At 45.4% G+C, this 23911-nt stretch overlaps 2 protein-coding genes across 2 annotated transcripts; one reads left to right on the top strand and one right to left on the bottom strand.

Moving 5' to 3' along the window:
- Positions 1-14708: 14708 nt before the first annotated feature.
- On the bottom strand, positions 14709-19373 carry LOC119352325 (mavicyanin-like). Its single transcript, XM_037619001.1, has 2 exons — positions 19257-19373; positions 14709-15107 (listed from the first exon to the last, which is right to left on the bottom strand). Exons 1-2 carry the CDS (start codon positions 19371-19373, stop codon positions 14709-14711), a joined length of 516 nt encoding a protein of 171 aa, XP_037474898.1.
- A 2119-nt stretch (positions 19374-21492) lies between these two features.
- LOC119352324 (mavicyanin-like) lies at positions 21493-22200 on the top strand. Its single transcript, XM_037619000.1, has one exon. The coding sequence runs from the start codon at positions 21556-21558 to the stop codon at positions 22066-22068; it is 513 nt and encodes a 170-aa protein (XP_037474897.1). The 5' UTR covers positions 21493-21555; the 3' UTR covers positions 22069-22200.
- The last annotated feature ends 1711 nt before the right edge of the window (positions 22201-23911 follow it).

Here is a 23911-nt window from a genome sequence, read left to right as displayed (position 1 = left end):
TCATGAATTTGGCACACACTTAAGAAAATGTGGAATAGTTTCACAACTCACGCCGCCTGGAACACCTCAGCGAAATGGTGTGTCTGAACGTCGTAATCGCACTCTATTAGATATGGTGCGATCTATGATGTCTCTTACCGATTTACCGCTATCTTTTTGGGGCTATGCTTTAGAGACTGCCGCATTCACTTTAAATAGGGCCCGTCGAAATCCGTTGAGACGACACCGTATGAATTATGGTTTGGGAAGAAACCTAAGCTGTCATTTCTAAAAGTTTGGGGATGCGATCCTTATGTCAAGAAACTTCAACCTGAAAAGCTCGAACCCAAGTCGGAAAAATGCGTCTTCATAGGATACCCTAAAGAAACTATTGGGTATACCTTCTACCTCAGATCCAAAGTCAAGATCTTTGTTGCCAAGAATGGATCCTTTCTAGAGAAAGAGTTTCTCTCGATAGAAGTAAGTGGGAGGAAAGTAGAACTTGATGAAGTATTACCTCTTGAACCGGAAAAAGGCGCAACTCAAGAAAATGTTCCTGAGCTGCCTGCACCGACTAGAGAGGAGGTTAATGATAATGATCAAGATACTTCTGATCAAGTTCCTACTGAAATCCGTAGGTCCACAAGGACACGTTCCGCACCAGAGTGGTACGGCAACCCTGTCTTGGAAATCATGTTGTTAGACAACGTTGAACCTTCGAACTATGAAGAAGCGATGGCGGGCCCGGATTCCGACAAATGGCTGGAAGCCATGAAATCCGAGATAGGATCCATGTATGAAAACGAAGTATGGACTTTGACTGACTTGCCCGTTGAGCGGCGAGCCATAGAAAATAAATGGATCTTTCAGAAGAAGACAGACGCGGATGGTAATGTGACCATCTATAAAGCTCGGCTTGTCGCTAAGGGTTATCGACAAGTTCAAGGGGTTGACTACGATGAGACTTTCTCACCGGTAGCGAAGCTGAAGTCCGTCCGAATTATGTTAGCAATTGCCGCATACTATGATTATGAGATATGGCAAATGGACGTCAAAACGGCATTCCTTAATGGTTTCCTTAAGGAAGAATTGTATATGATGCAGCCGGAAGGTTTTGTCGATCCTAAGAATGCTGACAAGGTGTGCAAGCTCCAACGCTCGATTTATGGGCTGGTGCAAGCATCCCGGAGTTGGAACATTGGCTTTGATGAGATGATCAAAGCGTTTGGGTTTACACAGACTTATGGAGAAGCCTGCGTTTACAAGAAAGTGAGTGGGAGCTCTGTAGCATTTCTCATATTATATGTAGATGACATACTTTTGATGGGAAATGATATAGAACTCTTGGACAGCATCAAGGCCTACTTGAATAAGAGTTTTTCAATGAAGGACCATGGAGAAGCTGCTTATATATTAGGCATCAAGATCTATAGAGATAGATCGAGACGCCTCATAGGTCTTTCACAAAGCACATACCTTGATAAGATATTGAAGAAATTCAATATGGATCAGTCTAAGAAGGGGTTCTTACCTGTGTTACAAGGTGTGAAATTGAGCTCAGCTCAATGTCCGACCACGGCAGAAGATATAGAAGAGATGAGTGTCATCCCCTATGCCTCAGCCATAGGTTCTATTATGTATGCCATGCTGTGTACCAGACCTGATGTAAACCTTGCCGTAAGTTTGGTAGGAAGGTACCAAAGTAATCCCGGCAAGGAACACTGGACAGCGGTCAAGAATATCCTGAAGTACCTGAAAAGGACTAAGGAAATGTTTCTCGTTTATGGAGGTGACGAAGAGCTCGTCGTAAAGGGTTACGTCGACGCTAGCTTCGACACAGATCTAGATGACTCAAAGTCACAAACCGGATACGTGTATATTTTGAATGGTGGGGCAGTAAGCTGGTGTAGTTGCAAGCAGAGCGTCGTGGCGGGATCTACATGTGAAGCGGAGTACATGACAGCCTCGGAGGCAGCGCATGAAGCAATTTGGGTGAAGGAGTTCACCACCGACCTAGGAGTCATACCCAATGCGTCAGGGCCAATCAAACTCTTCTGTGACAACACTGGAGCCATTGCACTTGCCAAGGAGCCCAGGTTTCACAAGAAGACAAGGCACATCAAGCGTCGCTTCAACTCCATTCGTGAAAATGTTCAAGATGGAGACATAGAGATTTGTAAAGTACATACGGACCTGAATGTAGCAGATCCGTTGACTAAACCTCTCCCTAGAGCAAAACATGATCAACACCAGAATTCCATGGGTGTTTGATTCATCACAATGTAACTAGATTATTGACTCTAGTGCAAGTGGGAGACTGTTGGAAATATGCCCTAGAGGCAATAATAAAAACATTATTATTATATTTCCTTGTTCATGATAATTGTCTTTATTCATGCTATAATTGTGTTATCCGGAAATCGTAATACATGTGTGAATAATAGACACCAACATGTCCCTAGTAAGCCTCTAGTTGACTAGCCCGTTGATCAACAGATAGTCATGGTTTCCTGACTATGGACATTGGATGTCATTGATAACGAGATTACATCATTGGGAGAATGATGTGATGGACAAGACCCAATCCTAAACATAGCACAAGATCGTATAGTTCGTTTGCTAGAGTTTTTCCAATGTCAAGTATCCTTTCCTTAAACCATGAGATCGCGTAACTCCCGGACACCGTAGGAGTGCTTTGCGTGTACCAAACGTCACAACGTAACTGGGTGACCATAAAGGTATACTGCGGGTATCTCCGAAAGTGTCTGTTGGGTTGACACGGATCAAGACTGGGATTTGTCACTCCGTATGACGGAGAGGTATCACTGGGCCCACTCGGTAATGTATCATCATTATGAGCTCAAAGTGAACAAGTGTCTGGTCACGGGATCATGCATTACGGTATGAGTAATGTGACTTGCCGGTAACGAGATTGAACGAGGTATTGGGATACCGACGATTGAATCTCGGGCAAGTAACATACCGATTGACAAAGGGAATTGTATACGGGGTTGCTTGAATCCTCGACATCGTGGTTCATCCGATGAGATCATCGAGGAGCATGTGGGAGCCAACATGGGTATCCAGATCCCGCTGTTGGTTATTGACCGGAGAGCAATCTCGGTCATGTCTACATGTCTCCCGAACCCGTAGGGTCTACACACTTAAGATTCGGTGACGCTAGGGTTGTAGGGATATGTATATGTAGTAACCCGAATGTTGTTCGGAGTCCCGAATGAGATCCCGGACGTCACGAGGAGTTTTGGAATGGTCCAGAGGTAAAGAATTACATATAGGATGTGCTATTTCGGCCATCGGGACAAGTTTTGGGGTCACCGGTATTGTACCGGGACCACCGGAAGGGTCCCGGGGGTCCACCGTGTGGGGCCACCCATCCCGGAGGGCCCCATGGGCCAAAGTGGGGAGGGGAACCAGCCCATAGTGGGCTGGTGCGCCCCCCTAGGCCCAACCCATGCGCCTAGGGTTGGAACCCTAGGGGTGGGGCGGGGGCGCCCCACCTTGCCTTGGGGGCTACTCCAGCCCTGGCCGCCACCCCCCCTAGGAGATCTCATCTCCTAGGGCCGGCGCCCCCCCAGGCCCCCTATATATAGTGGGAGGGAGGGAGGGCCTCTTTCCCCACGCCTTTGGTGCCTCCCTCTCCCTCTCCAACACCCCCTCCTCCTCCATAGTGCTTGGCGAAGCCCTGACGGAGTACTGCAGCTCCACCACCACCACGCCGTCGTGCTGCTGCTGGAGCCATCTTCCTCAACCTCTCCTTCCCCCTTGCTTGATCAAGAAGAAGGAGACGTTACGCTGACCGTACGTGTGTTGAACGTGAAGGTGCCGTCCGTTCGGCGCTAGGATCTCCGGTGATTTGGATCACGTTGTGTACGACTTCCTCATCCCCGTTCTTTGAACGCTTCCGCGCGTGATCTACAAAGGTATGTAGATGCAATCCAATCACTCGTTGCTAGATGAACTCATAGATGGATCTTGGTGAAACCGTAGGAAAATTTTTGTTTTTCTGCAACGTTCCCCAACACAGACTATGTCCGATCGCCCGATTTGCGGCGTCTTTTGTGAGCGGGAACGACCAAGTTTAAATTTCCTGCATCCTGGAGCCGGCGCGTGGGGGCGTGACTGGGCGCTAGGTCACCCCCAGGGGCCGAACTAGTGCCGGCACGCCCCCAGGCCGCTCTATTTAGACGTCCTGGGGAGCCGAACGGCTGGAGATGCCCTTACCCATATCTTTCCTGATTCTTGTAGCAGACAATAACTACGTTAATTGCAGTAAAACCTTACCAGTCAATGTTCTTGACAGGATTTCTGTAGTCCTGAAAACAGTATAATAAAATATTTGTAGAGGAAAAAGTGTTACTCCCACCGATCTAAATTAATTCTTGCACTGGAACTATATAACAGTCCACATTGAAACTAATCCTTAAAGAACTATGTCACCCCAAGCATCTTAATTTACTAACTGAATTTAAAAGAAAATGATCCAAATGCATACAAACAGAACTCAGAAGGAACAAGGTACAGCGGGTGGTGGCGCATTACCTTCCTTTTCTTCATGATGGACTTGCCAGGATGGCCCTCAAGCAAATTTCACAAACTTCACGCTCAGCTGAAATGAAAAAAAATCACATATGCACAACACTCACATTCACTTTAAATTCTTGACCCATTGATATATGCATAGCACAAGTACTGTTCAACATATAAATTATATACACAATATTTTCTTAGTAAGAGAAAGAGAAAATATGCTCTGAGCTTATCATTTTGAGTATGAATTGAATTATAGCCAAAGACAGCACAACAACAAAAAAACAATCATACACAACTGAACATAGAACTCTCAAACGTGTTCGTTGTTTCTAGAGCAAAATGATTTGTTCACTAATGATGTCGATGAACATGTATGGCATATATAATTAACAAAGCCCATGTATGATAGATTGCAAGAACAAAAGTCTGTACGAAAAATCACATATTTGTACAAAATAACAGAGAAGGGGTGGCTTGCATGATGACCAACCACCATCAGTTGACAATAAATCAAAGACACCTCTATCATGTAATTTTTGGCACAATCAAGTAAAATCACCAGTACACCACAGCTAGTTGACATTAACATGCAAACATGAGAAGCTTCTGTATACGCAGATATATCCGGCAACTTAAGTTTGTGGTCTAGATCATTACTCAAACACAGATCTATCACGTACGGACACTCAACCAACCACCAGTACATCAACTCAATGCATGTTACCAGAGAAACATCAGAAAGTGGTGTGTTAAGCTAGCAGTAACCATGCGTGGAAAAAAACAAGGAATATAAAAGTAGCAGGTTCTAAATTTAGAGCAAGCGTCTGCATAGACACATCGGCCATGAAAGAACAAAATCACAAGTTGGTGTGGAAGGGGATAAGCACACCATGCATATCTGCCGATGTGCACACTCACCGCAGCTGCCCTGGTACTTACCTTGTTGACAGTATTGCTCTGCCTCCAGTCGAACGCGTTGAGCCGGTAACAATTGGCCAGTGGCGACTAGAGTTCACTGCCGCCTCCAGCGAGTCGTCGCGGTAGACCGGCCATCGCACAGCTGCTCTGCTCCAACAAGGCTACTGTCGGTGTTGAGATCAATGCCGGATCCAGCGCACCCAAGACGCCGTTGTCATCGCTCCTTGTTGCCGCCATCGAACTCTCTTAATCTACAGCACATGCTGCGGATCGGAGGATGGGGCGGAGTGAGGGTCATCGGGAATGGTAGAGCATAGGGTGGAGGACGCAGAGGTGCCACTGGGAATGGGAATGGAGGAGGTACGGGAGAGGCCGGGGAAGAGAAAGGGCTCAGCCGGGAGGTGGGGGAAGGGGTGGTGAAAGGAGCGACCACCAGTTGGAGAGGGTGCGGAGGAGGGAGAGGAGATTGGGGATGGGGTCGACGGAGAAGGGAGAGGAGATTGGGGATGAGGGCGGCGGCGGAGGGAGAAAGACGGAGCTTAGGGTTAGGTCTTATACTGTGAATGGCTCAGATGGGCTTTAGTGGGCTTGAAATTTTTACCACCGCGCGCGCTAATGGAATTCTAGGCGCGCTCCCTCCTTTCCTCGCGCGCGCTTTCCTCGCGCCACCCAAATTCAAGCGCGCCCTTCCTTTCCTTGCTTTCCTTTTAGTTTTTATATAAAAATCATGCAACTAACATGTGAGCCAAATAAAGAACATGTACGACACATCAACAAGAGCCACCCGTGACCGTGTGGATTGTGTATAAACAAAGAAAAAACGAGGCCGAGCTAGTCGATCGATGGCAGTTTTTGTGACGGCTCCTTGATGTCCGTCATGAAGGGGCTACCGCTTTGGCGGCTGTTCGCCTCTTGCGGATCCATAACGGTTTTCGTGACGGTTTTCAGGAACGTCATCAGAAATCCGTCATGGATTAACAGATTTCTTGTAGTGTTGCTTGCGAGAAGAATAATACTATTGCGCAGGTGCTCAGTTCATCCCCGCCGAATATTTCGTTCAAGCGGGATTTGATTGGGCCTCGCCTTACGTCATGGCATAATCTATTGTCCAAGCTGGATTCGATTAACCTGACACAAGGTCGGGATGTGTTTCGCTGGAACCTTACTACATTAGGGTCTTTCACAATAGAGTCCATGTACCATGCACTCACGCATTCTGAGGTACTAGTGAATAATAATAAGAAACTATGGAAGTAAAAGATTCCACTAAAGGTCAAAATCTTCACATGGTATCTTTGTAGGGGGTTGTGCTAACCAAAGACAACCTCACACGGCGCAACTGGCAAGGGAGTAAGAAGTGTTGTTTTTGTACTCATGAAGAGACAATCAAACACCTCTTTTTTCAATGCAAGTTTGCACGTTCTACGTGGTCAGTCATCCAAATGGCGTCAAATTTGTATCCGTCCACAAGTGTTGCCAATATTTTTGATCATTGTTGGACGGTATTCTAAGTAGGTTTAAAACGCTAATAAGGGTGGGAGCGCATGCCTTAATGTGGTCTCTATGGCTATGTAGAAATGATTTGGTTTTTAATGACAAAAATGCTTCTCCTCTACAGGTTCTTTTCCGGTGTACGCACTCGCTTTGTACGTGGTCTACACTAAAGCAAACGGAGTACCAACCGCTGTTCATGGCGGTGTGTTCGTGATTGGAGCAGGTGGCTATGGAGGTTTTTTCCGAACATGGGTGGCAGTATAACCTCCGGATTGACCCGCCATCGCTTTCGACATAGGCATATATAGTGTCGGTCTATAGGACTCTACTGTTGCCGTTTTGTCGATTTTGTTTCTTTTCTTTCTGTCAAACTTTTTAGAATGGGTTGTGTGCATCTTGGTTATGCAGAGGTCGGATGTCACTCATAATGCTTTGTATCCGCTTCATACTACATTTTTGAGATAATAAAACACCCTTTGTCAAAAAACAGAGGAGCTGACACACTCGGCTCTTCATTCTCAACAAAAATGAATTAAAAGAAACTCAAAGTCGTATATCCAATTAATGGAATATAGACACATATATTCACTAGGAATGATTATTTGACTTTACATAAGTTAGGTATGTGTGTGGGGCTATACAGATGTACTCAAGCCATGAAACCGATAAAGGCAAGCAGGATGGCGAGGCCAAACCCCGTGGCCTTCACGGAGGTGGCGGTAGAGACAGGCGTGGTTGGAGGAGCGTTGCTTGCATTGGGGCCGCTAGCCGGGGCGGGTGATGGTGAGGAGGAGCTAGGCACGACGTCGATCTTGATCTTCATGCCACTAGTGCAGTGGCCAGGGAACCCACAAATGAAGTAGCGGGTGCCAGCGGCGGTGAGGGTGACGATGTCGTTCCCGGAGTTGAGGGTCGCAATAGGGTTGACGATGCTGCAAGAGTCGTAGTCGGCCTTGCTAACTTCAAGGACGTCGTGCGCCTGAGGGGAGTACTTGAAGACGATCTGGTCGCTGAGTTGGAACTTCCTGGAGGATACCCAGGTGCCGTAGTTGGTGGTAAGGTCCCACGCGCCGCCCGGTTCGCCAACATTGTAGACTGCTGCCGACGCGGTGCTTAGGACGGCCATCGCGGCAATGATGAGGAGGCTGAGTCTCATGGCAGCAATTGCAGTTGGAACTTGAAGGAAGGCAACGAGAGCCAGCAGAGGAGGTATAAGCCGGGTGCTGTGTTGATCCTCAAGCTGAGATTGTGTTGCTTGACTTGCTTCCGTAAGTGCTTGTGCTGGGTATATATACAGTACATGCTATGCCCAGGTCGGTTGATGAAACGTGTGTGGTAGGTGGAAATATGCCCAGACTTTGAATGTTCTACGTGGGAACACAAGCTAGGCAGCTGGTATGTACTTGGTCATACTGAACATCTGAAGACCGGGCTGTGTTGTTTGGCCTGGTCACCTTTTCACGAGTCTTCGTGGAGCCATTGCCGATCGTCTGCTCCAATATCGACGCGGTCTACTCTACAAGACGTAGAACATCTTTTCCCTAAAAGAAAAAAGAAGACGTAGACCATCTTCACAATTCACAAGTCTTCTAGAAGTAGATCGAATGATACAGCCGCATTTCAACTCCTAATTCTCCTCTCTAAGTAAATAAAAAAACTTTCTCCTCTAAAATTGCAAGCTTCCAATTGGCTGAATCCCATGGCACAACTAAATAATATGCCAGCTTTCAAGTTTCAAAAATAAAAGTTACAGTTTTCATCTTATTGCACAGAAGTCCAACATTTAATTCAAGAAGTATAGCTTTCATTACATAACAAAAAGTTTTTCTTTGATATGACAGTTAGCTTGATTAAAATTGGTAAAATGAAGCCTTCAGCCTATGAATTAAGCAGAAAAATGACCCACATTACATCATCGTGGATGTATTGCAAAATAACAATGCGTAAAATAATTATTGAGTGACATATTATATTAAATTCAAGTAAATTTCAAAAAAATTAAATGACTTTCACGACAATGGCAGAAATATGTTTTGGTGTTCAGTCCATGTAGCCTGTTTTGACAAAATCTACTTATTATGAAGTGTCAAGAACTTCTCAAAACAATTTCACATACACATGCGGGGGCACACACACATAGATGTATTTTATGAATGTGTAAAATTTAATTATGGGACACTTTAACATGTCATCTATAACAAAACACATACTTAAATGGATTTGAAAATTAGCAAATAGTACGTTCACTACACTTCTTCCTGTTAAAACTTGTCCACATTTTCAACTAAAAAATCACTCTACATATTTTCAAAAAATTAGTCATCCTAGACTTAGGAAAACACATTAATGTCTTAATGGTTGTGGCTAGATCTGAGCCGATTGAGACTAATCAAGTCCTAGTCAAGAGATGAACCACGTTTATATACAGATAACATTAAAAAAAGAAAACAAAAACGAAAAATTCACCCAAATGTCTACATAAAATCGCATGGATGATATAGTATCGACTGAGACTGAGATTTAATGATATCATTTCTGAATATATTTCTTATCAATTACGAGCAACTATTACTGACCAGAGCTATTATTTTACAGTTAACCATCAAAATTGTATTCTCAACTCAAATAAAATAATAAAACTTCATTGTATTCTCAACAGGCCTTGGGGGGCGGTCTTGGATATGTGAGCTTGGTGGTCACCTCCACGTCCCTGGACAGCGTGCACCGGACGGTCCCTCCTCGCGACGAACCGGACGTAGCCCTTGCTGCGGTTGTGGTGGTGCAGCGTCTGCTCCGACCTGGCCGTGTTGTTGTCCAAGACGGCGCGCTCCCCGTCCTTGTCCAGGATCTCTATGAAGATCGTCCGGGCGGCCCTACCGAGTAAGAACGAGTCCCAGTGGTCTTCCATGGTGACGAGAACAGCGACGAAGCCTGCCGACTCCTCGTCAAAGCCCGCGGGGTACACCTTGAGGCGGTAGGCGCAGTCGCCGAGGCGGAACCTGTCGAACTCAAGCACGGAGCCGACGAGCTTCCGCGCACATTGCGAGTAGCCGGCGACGGTGAAGACACGAGTCGTGGCCTCTGTCTTCAACACGGTGCACGACGACGGCAGGTTTGACCCCGAGTGGCTGCTGAGGGTGAAACGAGGCATTGTGCTGTGCGTGCTCGGGACGGCGACGTACTTCTCAACGCTAGCTATATATGGAGGGGCGCAAATCACTTGCCTTGATTTTGCCCTCACCGCGTTCATGGATCTACCGGGAGGCTTTTTTTGGCTTTCCATACAGTGCTTTGTGGTCTGGTATCAAAATCCAATCATTCCATCTATCGGCCAGGAATAAATATGTGGCAACCCGATGATTTACATAGAAATCAAAAACGAAGATCGACTCAATCGATGATAATACCACACACCATACTAGTGGAATGCCCGTGCGTTACAACGGGCAAAAGCCGAATGTCCATGTGTTGCCAGATAATAATAAAAAACATAGAAACATTGATCAAATTATTCTTTTAATTCGGAAATATGTGTTAAGCAAGGTAGGCATCTGATTTCCATCATACATCGACAAATAAAGACTCTCTTCCACTTGTTTTCTTCTCGGTAGTCATTGTGTCTCCTTGACCAACCAAATCGTTTGCTAACTGGATATATGTCGTCAACGATTAAGTAGTATTAATATTACTCAATTTCACGCATCCATGGGTGCCACTATTATAAGGTACACAAAGCTTGACAATTCCTCAGACTTATAGTGCGCCTCTTAATTTCAGCAATAATAGCACAAGAAGATATATCCAATTTTGTGAGATTGTTCTTCATCGATAGCATGGATGTTTCATTCTCCATAGCAATAATCAGCCTGACAATGACACTGCAAATGGTTCAAGTCCGTGTCAAATATTAAGCCGAAGCTATTAACTGCGGCAATTTTTCAACCAACACATCACCCTTGGTAAGTGTATAGTGCACCATGGCTTGTACCGCACCTGAATTCGGCTTGTACATACAAATATTTTTTTAAAAACTGAGAAAAAGTCTACAAATAGGCACAACATGAACCGATAATTTTCACAAAAATCAAGTACCTTTTGAATCTCAACTAATGTCAATTACCTTTTGAATCTCAACAGATGTGCACTAAGTGGATATCTCTATCCATGTAGAACCATCTATGTGATCAATCTTACTGAAACTACAAAAAGTATGCAAAAGATAACACGTTATATCAGTGAACACCGGAAGATTGCATTCTTAAGTAAATGAATTTTAAGAAATTCATAAGCTCACCTGGTCTCTCGCCAACCAAGTTAACTTCCTGACAGTCTCATCCCCTTCCAAGCGAGGGCCAGCACGCCCTTGCAAGCATCCGCACTGGAGTGTCCGACCATCCTGCGTTTCATTGGATCGAGCCCCTGGCAACCACCAGTATCGTGGCTTCATGGAGAGATAGGAGACGATGGTGCGGCGCCAGATCGGGAAGAGATGGGAAACGGGGCGACGGTGCCGGGAGAGCTCCATGAACGGGATATGAGCCCACCGTCGCCGCAGCCACCGTGGACTGCCCTCGGATACACCAACCCCGGCGCCGGGGGTGGCCCCTCCCCGTCGCTGATGTCGCCGCCCAGCCGTCCGCCCCTAGCCCGGATTCCCGTCCTCGCACTCCTGAACATCGTCTCGATAACCGCACTGCTCCAGCATGGTCTCGAGCGTCCTCTGCTGTAGCTGCAGCTCTAGGGCCTCTGAGGCCGCCCTTCGCCTATTCGCCGATGACATGGAGGCCGCAGGCTCCATCGAGAACCCTAGGCGCACGCGATGGGTGGCGGCCGGCCGGCTTCGCTTCGCGGCTGGGGAGGAAGAGGGACATAGGTTCGTAGGTTTCAGTCACGCTGGTTTTTCTTGCTTGTTTCTTTTGTGCGTGCAGAATCGTGGGGAATCCTCGGGGATTGTGCGATCGAGGTTTGGGAGTAGGAAGCGAAGATACCACCTACCAACTGAGTAGAGATCAGAAAAGGTAAGAATCAATGTGTTAGGAAAGTTAGGATTTGAATTGATTTCCATGAAAATGGGTTTTATTGTTTGTAACGTGATATCAATACCTGCCCGTTTGTGACATGCCTACCAACTGAGTAGAGATTAGAAAAGGTAAGAATCAATGTGTTAGGAAATTAGGATTTGTATTAATTTCCATGAAAATGGGTTTTATTGTTTGTAACGTGATATCAATACCTGCCCGTTTGTGACATGTATGGTTAGGAAAGTTTGCAAATGTTAAGAAAGTTTTTAATGGGAGAGTAAAAAAAATCACCGTGAGGATATAATAATGGAAGGTGAGACAAAAATAAACCAGACGAAATAAACGACGAAAAAAAATCTACGAAGGTTAACCTATAAAAAAGCCGGACGAAAGTGGTGGGACGAAAATTGACCGGAGGAGACTACCAACTGCTCCATTAGGAGTAGAGATTAATCTACGAAAAAAACCCGGAAAAAGTGGTGGGACGAAAATTGACCGGAGGAGACTACCAACTGCTCCATTAGAAGTGGAGATACGTCCCCGGCAAGTTTATAATATGCGGCCGAGAGAGATGAGGAGCCCATCAAATATATAGGGTGGTAATTATATTAGTACCGATCTCCAACAGCAGCCGAGATCGATGGGTGCCAACCCTAGCCACGCTGCGCCGGCAGCGCCGTCGCTGCCGGTGAGGTGCGGCCTGTTCGAGACGATAGATTCCGTGACGTATCTCTTCACGGTGCCCGAGTACTCCAGGTGGGCGCGGACGCCGGCCCGCACGGCGCTCAACTTCGACCCCTTCTTCGTCCGCGGGGCACTCCACCACCTCAAGGTCTACCCCGGGGGCATCGACAAGAAATCAGCGGACTTCGTGGGTGTCTTCCTCGTCGCCCGGCACGGGATTTTTGACCACATCTACACCAGGGAGGGCCGCTGCAGGCTCAGGATCTCCATCGAGATCCTAGACGAGAGCGGCGAGCGCACCGTTTTCGACAACTACACGGCGCGATCGGGGCTATGGAAAGGGCTACGTCCGGTTCGTGAAGAGGAGCGAGCTGGAGTGCTCGTCGTGCATTCGTCGTCACGATGATAGCTTCACCATCCGGTGCACAGTGTTTGTCGACGTGGAGGTGGAGGTGAGAAACATGCCGGTGAAAGTGTTCGCGGCAGAACAAATGGTTCAGGCCTCGAAGCCAGCAGCCGGGACGATGAGTGCGTCCTACACGATGACGATTAGCTTCTTGAATGTCAAGGCAGCGCTCCGTACTGGGGAGTGCGTGCACTCTGCGCAGTTCAGCTTTGGCGGCGGCAGCTGGTACCTCAAGGTGTACCCCAACGGCTACTGCGAAGCTAGCAGGGACTGGGTGTCCGTTTCCTCGGTCGCGGGAGGTCCAGTGACACAGAGACGATGGCCGAATTCCGCTTCGAGGTCATCGACGTCGTGGGGGCCGGCGAAGGGGAGTGGTTGAGGCACATGTTCGACCACGACAACCCTGTGCACGGGTCCCGGTGCTTGGTTAAGAGCAGCGACCTCACACAAGCTGAACATATGGCCACCGACAACGACCGCCTCGTCATCCGCTGCCACCTCCGACTGATCAAGACGACCACCGCAAGGTTGCCACCTACCACAGAGCCGCCGACCGCCATCGCCGTCCCACCTTCCGACGGGTTGAAACACCATCTCAAGGTGCCCACCAGACTGCCGAAATCGTGGGTGAAAGGGTGGATGAAGAGACGAGGGATGCAGCTCCACTGTTGAGCCTCAGGTACTAGCTAAGAATAACTACGGAGATGATCCTAAAAAAATGCGGAGATGGGTTTGAACTTTTGATCGGTGAAGCAAGTGGATCCTTACCTAGTAGAGTATTAGTTCTTTGGGAGAAGCTAGCAAACATGTTCGTATGTTGTAACAGGAGAAAAAAATCAATGCATTTTGTCCAATAAGTATGGTAAGTCCCCACATTTTCACTGCCTCTATTTCAACACCGCAGGGGAGCACTAATATAGTGTAAAAACTTAATATGCAATATTACTAAGGCTTAAGTTCGTAATTCGACTTGCATGCCACTAGCTGAAAAAGAGTATACCCTGATGACGGGTATCCGCAATGGGGCAAGGAGTCGCAACTGAATAATGTATGGACAGACATTGGGACAACATGCATGCAACCATCCTATTCCAACATATAGTTACTGGACCATACACATATACAGTTACTAGTAATAAACTAATAATTACTTGACTAAACATAAAGTACGCATGTGCGTGGGGCTGCGCAAGTGAATTCAAGCAATTAGATCGGCAAGGAGAAGCAAGATGGCGAGGCTAAACCACACGGCCTCCGCAGAGGTGACGGTAGATATAGACACATGGGGAAGTGTTAGTTGCACATGGGCTGTTGGCCGGGGCAGGCGACACTAGGAGTAGTTAGGTATGACATCAATCGTGACCTTCATGCCACACACGCAATGGCGAGGGAAGTTACATATGAAATAGCGGGTGCTGTGATATTGAGGGGTATGACATGATTCCAGAGCTGAGGGTGGCTTCTTATGGTTGGCGAACATGTTTCGGGACTAATGTTGTATAATACTAAAAGAATTTTTATTAATCATCCTCCAAAATGAATATGCAAAACATGAAGCCTGAATACATACAACATACGATATAATTACTTGACTATACATGTACACCACATATGCTTGATAGTAACAGTGACTTCTATGTTTTTTAGAGACGCACTCAAGCCATCAGACCGGCAACGGCAAGCAAGACGGCGAGGCTAAACCCTGTGGCCTCCATAGAGGTGGCGGCAGAGACAGGCGCCGGCGGGGGAGCATTGCTTGCACTGGGGCTGCTGGCCGGGGCCGGGGAGGAAGAGGACGAGCTTGGCACGACATCGATCTTGACCTTCATTCCCCCCGCGCAGTGGCCCGGGAAGCCACAGAGGAAGTAGCGGGTGCCGGTGGCAGTGAGGGAGACGACATCATTCCCGGAGTTGAGGGTGGCGATGGGGCTGGCGGTGCTGCAGGAGTCGTAATCGGCCTTGCTGACCTCAAGGACATCGTGTGCCTGAGGAGAGTACTTGAAGACAATTTGATCGCTGGGGTGAAAGTTCCTGGATGACGCCCAGGTGCCGTACACTACACCACGACACTGCATTCCCTACAGACGTGTGTTGGGAAAAGTCAGTTTTGCCGACCGACAGTTTGTTTGTAAAACTTCTATCAAACCTTTGGTTGGTATTACTCACATATAACAACCAACTGTCGGTCGGGAATGCTGAAATGTATAGCGTCAAACCGTTGGATGGTAATAGTTGCACTCGTATCACACAGTCGGTCGGCAAATGTTCCCGACCGACCGTGGGCCGCCAACTGGCCACCCAAAACATCAGTGCGCGCGCGCCTGCGAAACTTAGCGCGAAGCCCATCCAAAATTTTCATGTCGCGCCACCACAACCCACCTCCTAAAACATCATCCGCTCAAGAGAAAAAAAACACAACACCGCTATCTCTCTGTCCTCTCTCCCTTATCTCTTTCTCTTCCGATCTTAGCGGCGGCGACGACGCTCGCATCCGGCGACGGTTCCACCACTCCGCCCATCTCTTCCTCCCACCACTCCGCCCATCTCTTCCTCCCACCACTCTGTCCATCTCTTCCTCCCACCACTCCATCACCATCCCCACATCGGTGCTGATTTCCCATGTTGAGGTGGTCCTGCGGCGCCGATGCCCTCACCCAGCTGCCAGTGGCGGCGCTTTTTGTTCGTGCCCAAGCGCTCGGTGAGGTCACCTCTCACCTCCCTCTTATGGTGCCACTGCCCCAAGCCCCCAACCCATACGCAACTTCCTCTTCCCCACTCCCATGGTTGCAGATCTGAGCGGGACAAGGTCCCTTCGGCCCTGGTGGTTCGGAACGAGGCGTGCGGCCTCTGCTCCCTTAACTTCTGGAGACTAGGGGCGCGGTGGCTGGTGCCCCATCTCTCTTAGCCATCCACAGCGGCAACAACATCAGTAAGCTCTCTCTCTCTCTCTCTCTCTCTCTCTGTATGTGTGTGTGTGTGTGCAGATTTAACCTTCAATAGCCCCAATGGCTGGAGCCCTCACCTCTCTGCATATTGATCTCTTTCAAAACAAATCTGTGCTGCTTTGTTACATGGAATAAAAATGATTTTGAAGCACTAAAAGTTCAAACCCTAGCCATCGATTATTATCATTCTCTATTTATATCATGTGATTGTTAGCAGACTGAATTGGATAATGATTTTTTGCAGGGTCAAACAAACTTTCATAGGTTTGGTGGATGTTTGGGCAATTACTCAACAACTAACAAAAGGCCACTGGATGATTTTTATACCTGCATCACATCAAGTGGATTTGGATAGGTGAGTATTTTTTTTCACATCTTGAGTTTTGTTATACTATTTGCTGGTTTCTTGCATTATTTTTGCTTACTCTCACTTCCGATGTGTAACTGAGACTATGTCAGGTTGCTTGTTTTTTTTCTTATCTGGCTATTTTCTCATGAATGATATGCCAAATCTTATTCTTTGGGCATGCAACTGATGGAACCTAGATCAGGGGCGGAGTATGGATTTAGACATGAGGGGGCGAGGAAGATAATAATCGTTTGAGAGACACAACACAAGAATATAGTCCCTAAAGTAGAACTGATATGATTGTATTGCAACATATGTCTGGTAATATATAAAAAAACTACATTTCTACCAGTTGCATATCAACAGGATTGGGGTTGGAATTATCATCTACAACGGTTGCTTGTCAGGTGGATTTGCATTTTCTGTAACGTTTGAGCTAGAAGCAATGGGCTTGAAAACCAAATATGTTAGGCTGGGGAAAAATGAATATGTTTCTGTTGTATCCTTTCTCTTCATACATACTGTTTCAAATGTTAAAAGGAGTAAAATTAGAATCCTATATTGTAATTTTACCGCCACTGTCTTCAACGGAATTGTATTAATTCACAAATATTATTTACCAGTGATGTACCTAGATTCTTTGAAGTTGATCTTGTGATGCATGATGCCGGTGTAGCACACAAGCTGGCATGGTCTTCATCGTGGATTCAATCTCCACACGAGTGGAGTGGCCTCTGCCTTGTGCGGCAGCTGCGGACGGGCAGAGGAGACGACGACGTAGGGCACACGGAGCCAGCAACCCTAGAAGCCATGATGCCCGCGAACAAAATTACCTGAAGGATAGGAAACAGACTACCTGATCTCACGGATGCATGTAGTCTTTTTTTTCTGATGCGTACAACAAGTGATCAGGGCATCAAGGGATGCTTTCTCATGTTGGGCGTTTGGGCTGGAAAATTCGTGCTAGATAGATCTTTTCTGGTCGCTCGTCTATACATCATCCTTTCATTAGTCATTTTTGATTAGCGGATGAAAGCACAAGCATGATTGTACTTTTCTTAGAATGAAGAAAAGAAATACACCATCAGACTGAGACTGACGTACATTCATACTACTATCTCGTGGTCCATTTCTGTTGCAAATAACTTCTCCCCTGATTTGAACAATAATTTTTCAGGCTGAGATGGAAATTTTACGCTCACCGGATTACATTTTCACATACTAAGATAGGTTACAATTGAATGTCGAACAGTTAGTTGGACATTTTGCATCAGTCCTGATACCACTTAGAAGATAGAACAAGTCTGTATCTCTGGAGATTTTCTGAAGTTTTAAGTGTGTACCTAATCAATTGAATATTATAGATGCATTTGTTACTTCTACTTGACACCATTGACACTCTGAAGTTTGCAGGGTTCAATTGACACATGGTGTGTAAGCATTTGCCTATCTACCTAAAGGGTATGCTAGAGGGTTGCCAACATCAATGTGCTATGTGATGTAGAAATGGATTTTCAAAAACCTCTAGCACATGGTGTCCTGGGAATTCCTGGATATGTTGACCTGCTAGCTCATTATCAGGTTTTGATGCATCTATTAATCATATGATAAAAGAACCACAACATGGATAAATTTTGTATAGTGTAGTTGTAGTATCTAGCTTGGCTGCTTTTAGAGGTCTGAGCTATAGGAGTTACCGCGGTAAATAAAGTCTAAAGTATTCTGTAAACGCCTACATATTTTTGCCCCATTATGTTTAATCTTTGGTGAGAAATACAATTACGCTCCATAAAATGAGCTAATGTCGGAGAAGGTCGCTCTCATTTTTAGTTTAAAACCATTCGTTATGTTGCCGACTACTTTCTAAATTTTAATGCGGTCATAGTAAAGTCATCTAATGGACAGCTCCTTGTATAATTTAACATGTTGATATTCACAGAAGCCTTCTTGTTATCAATGAATATAGTGTCTAGAAATAAGGACACTTTAACTAGTGCTTAGTATGCCCCTTTACATGGTTACCTAAACTTGAATGGAGTGCCTTTCTTAGTAGGTGTTTGGTACTAGCTTGCCTTGTGAAGTAATAGTTGTTCTCAATGCTATGATTTATACAAATTTTTATGGTGCCATTGTCTTTATGAATGTAATCACAACTTTACATTATGTAGGAAAAATAGGCAAGAGGACGAGGAAACATGAAGACGGTGGTTTGTGTAAATGGGATATTTTTTGTAATGGTGACTGAATCGTTGGAGATGCACTTTATATATCATTTTGTAAACTCGCATTGTGTCTGACAAAATGAACCATATTGTAATGGATGAAGTATTTACATCTGAAATTAATTAATGTGTTATTGTTTGGTTATGGTTTATTATTGTTAGGGCATGCATGTTATTATTATGAAACATGAAACTTGATTTATATTTTGTTGGTAACACAAATGTAAGCTATTGAGGGCTATTGGATGTTTGTGGGCAAAACGAAAAAACCATCTCATAGTCTGTCGAAGAAAGCTAATGCATGGGCCAACGAAAAGTTGGTCGGGAAAACAAACCCTGTCACACAGTCGGTCGGGAAAGCCTCCTGGAAGGCCTAATAGACTGTTGGTTGGGAAAAAAATTCTGTCAAACAGTTGGTTGGGAAAGCTTCATGGCAAGCCCAATAGACTGTTGGTCGGGAAAGGACCATGGCAGGCCCAACAGAATGTCGGTCGGGAAAAGTGCCCCATAGCCAACAAGCGATCGGTCGGCAAAGATATGTCGGTCGGGAAAGGCTTTCCCCGTCTGGACTTTCCCCAACAGACAAGATCGGTCGGCAATAGTTTTTCCCAACCGATTGTCTGTCATGGGAAGTTGTTTTTCCAACGAACCTGACTGTCGCAGATGTAGTGTTGTGGTGTAGTGGTAGTTGGTCCTGAGGTCCCATGCACCACCTGGCTCGCCGACGTTGTAGTTTGCCGCCGATGCGGTGCTCAGGATGGCCATCGCGGCCATGGCGAGGAGAATGGTTCTCATGGCAGCCATTGCGGTTTGAACTGAAAGGAGAACTAGCAGAGGAGATTGTAAGACAAGTGCTGTGTTGATCCTTTGAGCGGAGATTGTTTTTGCTTCTCTAGGTGTCTGTGTCGGGTCCTATATATACAATACAGGCTATGCCCAGGTGGGTTGAAGAAACGTGTCCGGCAGGTGGAAGGCTGGAAGCGTAGAATAGACTACATATATCTGAATTTTGGACTTTGAATGTTTATATATGGGAACACAAGCAAGCTAGGCAGCATGCACCTACTACTTGGTCATCATAGTCAAACACGTATAGATATGTAATAGATAATAGGTCGACGGAACATCTGAAGACCGGGCCTACTGACTGCTTCACGCATTGCCTTTTCTTTTCTTCAGTATCGACGCGGTCTACGCGATGTAGACTATCACAATCCATGTCCCTGCTCACATACATCAAGGTTTCGTCGATCAGCATTCAACTCGAACTTCTCTTCTATCAAAAAAGAAAAACTTTTGACTTCTTTTATTCAATATTTCATCTTTACTACCTGAATTTCACTTTAGAACTAATTATGTTACAACCTTTACTGATTTCTTTTACACCTTTCAAGTTTCAACGACAAAAAAAGTCACGACCTCCAATTTAGAAGGAGAACGATGAACAAAATTCCAATGTTCAAATCAAGAAGTACAACTTTCATACCATATACAGTTAAGTTAACACGTTCTAAATTACATCCACATACACACACACACACACACACACACACACACACACACACACAAAACACGTTTAGAATTGGTAGAATGGAGCTATCAGCTGGCATGTTGAGCCGTGCAATTGAGCCATAGTGCATCATCCTGGATTGCAAAATAACATCAACGAGTGAAATAATATTGTGCGATGCATTATTAAACTGAATTAAAGTTTACAAATATCCACTATGTCTTGGCGGGAATATCTCTCCTACCATTTGGCCTGACTGGTGAGCTATCTCAAAAACAATGAATAATAGAATCTCCCCTCACACGCAAACGTGTAATTAAAGTTTCATCACTTTGTGGTGCTTTGAGTAATTCATTCACATGGGGATCCTCTCCTTCGGTCATGGTTGATGGAAAACCTAGATGTATCATGGCGACGAGGACTACTTTTGATACTAGTGCTGGATAGATTTCTCCGGTCTAATTTCCAGCTTTCTACTACATGAGTTGCATGCTACAACTAATTAAATTACAGCTTTAGTGTTACAAAAAGTTACAACATTGTTCCAACAAAACAAGTCACAACTATCAACATAGAAAGCAAGCAATATGTATTGCTTAAAAGACGAGCATCAAAATCAAGAATTAAAGCGTTCATACCACATACAATTAGGAATTTAGAACTGATAAAAATGGAGCTTCCAACCTGCAGTCAAGTAAATTTTATCTAAAACGAGAGGCCATGTTTATCTTGGCAGCAATGGTAGAAATTCGTTTGGATCTTGGCCTCTATATCCTCCATGTAACCTATTCAAGGCACGATCCTAATCAAGGCATGCAACAGGCCTCTGACGGCAGGCCCGCACCTGTGCAGAGTGTTCGGCTGCAAAGGGCCTCCAAATCAGTAGGACCCCCATTTTTCTATTATGTGATAAAAAAGCTCTTATTTATATATTCCCTAAAAAAATCTCTTATTAATATATAGGTATATAGTTTAACATTATAGTGACCAAATGTACGATTTGTACTTCATATTGAATTACTACATATAATTAAATAATTCCAACAACAACATTTTAGGGTCTCTTTAATATGTGGAATCCACTAATAAAAAATGATTTGTCAACATTTTAGCATCTATGTCAGAAGGTATGTGGATCGTGTTAGTCTACGTCATGTCTTGTACACCGCGTCGATATTGAAGAAAATGGAAAAGAACGCGTGAAATGGTCAGCAGGCTAACAGCACAGCCCGGTCTTCACAAACTCAGTCTATTTTGATCAAGTATGTACCAGCTGCTTGTGTTCCCACCTACACACAATATTCAAAGTCCCACCAACCGCACATGTTTCTCCGTCCCACCCGGCCAGGATTGTCCTATATATAGGACCGGACACCGCCACCTAGGGAAGCAAACACATTCTCCGCTCAAGGACCAATACATCAGCACCTCCCTTGTAATCTCCTCTGCTAAGCTCTCCTTGCAGTTCAAGCCTCAATGGCTGTCACACGAACCATTTTTCTCGCCATGGCTGTGATGGCCATCCTGAGCACCGCATCAGCGGCGATCTACAACGTTGGCGAGCCCGGTGGAGCGTGGGACCTCAGCACCAACTACGGCACATGGGCGTCCTCCAGGAACTTCAAAGCCGACGACCAGATCGTCTTCAAGTACTCCCCTCAAGCGCATGATGTCCTCGAGGTCAGCAAGGCTGACTACGACTCCTGCAGCACCGCCAGCCCCATCACCACCCTCAACTCTGGGAATGATGTCGTCACCCTCACCGCCTCCAGCACCCGGTACTTCATTTGCGGCTTCCCTGGCCACTGCGCTGGTGGCATGAAGGTTAAGATCGATATTATGTCTGGCTCCTCCTCGTCACCCGCCCCAGCCAGCGGACCAAGTGCAAGCAATGCTCCCCCGCCGACCCCTGTCTCCACTGCCACCAATGTGGAGGCCATCGGGTATGGCCTCGCTGTTTTGCTTGCCATTGCTGGCCTCATGGCTTGAGTGCATATCTGCAGTCGCAGGCACATGTGTACTTTGTGTATAGTCAAGTAATTATTACTAGCAACTATATGTGTGTATAGTCAAGTAGTTATGTGTATGTTGGACATATTCAGGTTTTGCGTTTTGCTGATTCGTTTTGGAGATTAATAAAAATTCGTTTGGTCTTATACAATATTTGACTTGACACACATTCTTGCTAAACCGTGAGAACCAACAATTTCGTAACTTAAACTTGTATTACAGAAATATATACTTAGATTAGACATGTAATTTGTATTGCCCCGGATTGTAAATGAACTATCCTGAAGAACCTGCTGCCACAAATGGTGGAGAACAATTAGGATGCCCCCCAACCCCAAACATACTGGATCAAATTCGGCTGGGCAAAAATCCCGTCATTTGCTCGTGGAGTGCCATACATGTTCTTGTTTCTGGTGTTGCAAGGGACAGTCGCCGTTATTGAGGGAGAGAGAGAGAGAGCCATGGGAGTCGGTGATGGGTGCTTTTCGGGAACGAATTCTTCCCTGAGATTGATGGCTATCGACGCTGTGAAGGACCAAAATTTCCCCTGTCCAGGCCCCGTCCACTGTAAAAGTACCTTCGGCATTAGGTAAAGAACAATCATCAAGATGGTCCCTACTAGCTAACCGCCTATTTTATTTTGAGGGAATAACAGCTTATTTTATTAAAATGTTTTCCCTTTCCCTGTCTGCTTTAACTTTGTTTTGGGCGCTGATCTGCATGAAAACGCGACCGACTGGATAATATGGACCAGCAGGCACGTGTATAGATCGTCTGCTCTCACCATTTAAACCTCAATTCACCTTGAAGTAAAATGTACAGTGCATGAGGGTTAGTAGAAAATGCTGAAATTTCAAGGCTTACCTAGCAAAAAGATGCTATGAGCATGTACCCAAATAGTCCAAATAGACCAGGGACGTCTATCCAATGTTGGTGGGCGTGTCCGGTGTACTTAACTTTCAAGAAAATTTTCATCACTATAATCAAAAGTAGTCCTCATTGGCGCCATTGTATATCCATCCTTTTATTACATAAAATTTACTTTAATATAATATGTGTTCACTCTTTTTTTAAGCTGTTATTTTGCAATTCAGGATGATGCAATGTCGGTCATTATTTCTCTGCTTAATCCGCGGTCTAAAAACTTTACTTCATGATTTTAATATTGGACTTTTACCTCTTAAGTTGAAAGTTCTTTTTTTGTGGGAACTCTTAAGTTGAAAGTAGTGACATGGAATTCATACAACAAGCGTTCCAGTTTTAATAAGAGGAAGTGAGAACTTTTTTTTCTATAGTGAGAGTTTAAATGCCTTCTACAAGGTTTGTGAGTTATGATAGTCAACTATGTCTCCTTGGAACCTAGACCGCGTCGATACTGAAGCAGCATGGTAAGGCCGTGGAACCAAGTTATGCAGTAGTTTCTCAAAGAAAGATACTGAAGCAGCAGGCAATGGCTGCTATGCGATGAGAACGCTTGAAACGGTCTTAACATCTTCAGTCTATTATTTATTATATACTATCTATCTAGGTGTTTGATTATATGACCAAGTACATACTAGCTGCATGCCTAGCTCGTGTTCCCGCGTACTCTATATTCTACGCTTTCACCTACCGCACGTGTTTCTTCAACCCACCTGGCCATGAGTTTGTATATATAGGACCCAACACAATATGTATAATCTGATGCCATTTCGATGGGATGGGATCGACACGGAAAAGAATTCTATAAGACCAAGTCTTACGGGTTAGCAGGTGAGACCCATCCTGATAGATAACATGTGGCATTCACAAATCATAAAGTATCTAATCTCTCCTCACAAAT

This window comes from Triticum dicoccoides, chromosome 2A (genome assembly GCF_002162155.2).
Source record: "Triticum dicoccoides isolate Atlit2015 ecotype Zavitan chromosome 2A, WEW_v2.0, whole genome shotgun sequence".
Classification (NCBI taxonomy): Eukaryota; Viridiplantae; Streptophyta; class Magnoliopsida; order Poales; family Poaceae; genus Triticum; species Triticum dicoccoides.
The sequence above is the reverse complement of the archived record's forward strand: the minus strand, read 5'-3'. Positions and strand labels throughout refer to the sequence as shown.

What these genes read in the sequence shown, in the direction of transcription:
- LOC119352325 (XM_037619001.1), bottom strand. Translation starts at nt 19,373, where the DNA reads ATGGCTGCCATGAGAACCATTCTCCTCGCCATGGCCGCGATGGCCATC. An exon ending in CATGGGACCTCAGGACCAAC is followed by an intron (nt 15,108 to 19,256) that starts TACCACTACACC and finishes CGTGGTGTAGTG; the next exon opens with TACGGCACCTGGGCGTCATC.
- LOC119352324 (XM_037619000.1), top strand. Translation starts at nt 21,556, where the DNA reads ATGGCTGTCACACGAACCATTTTTCTCGCCATGGCTGTGATGGCCATC.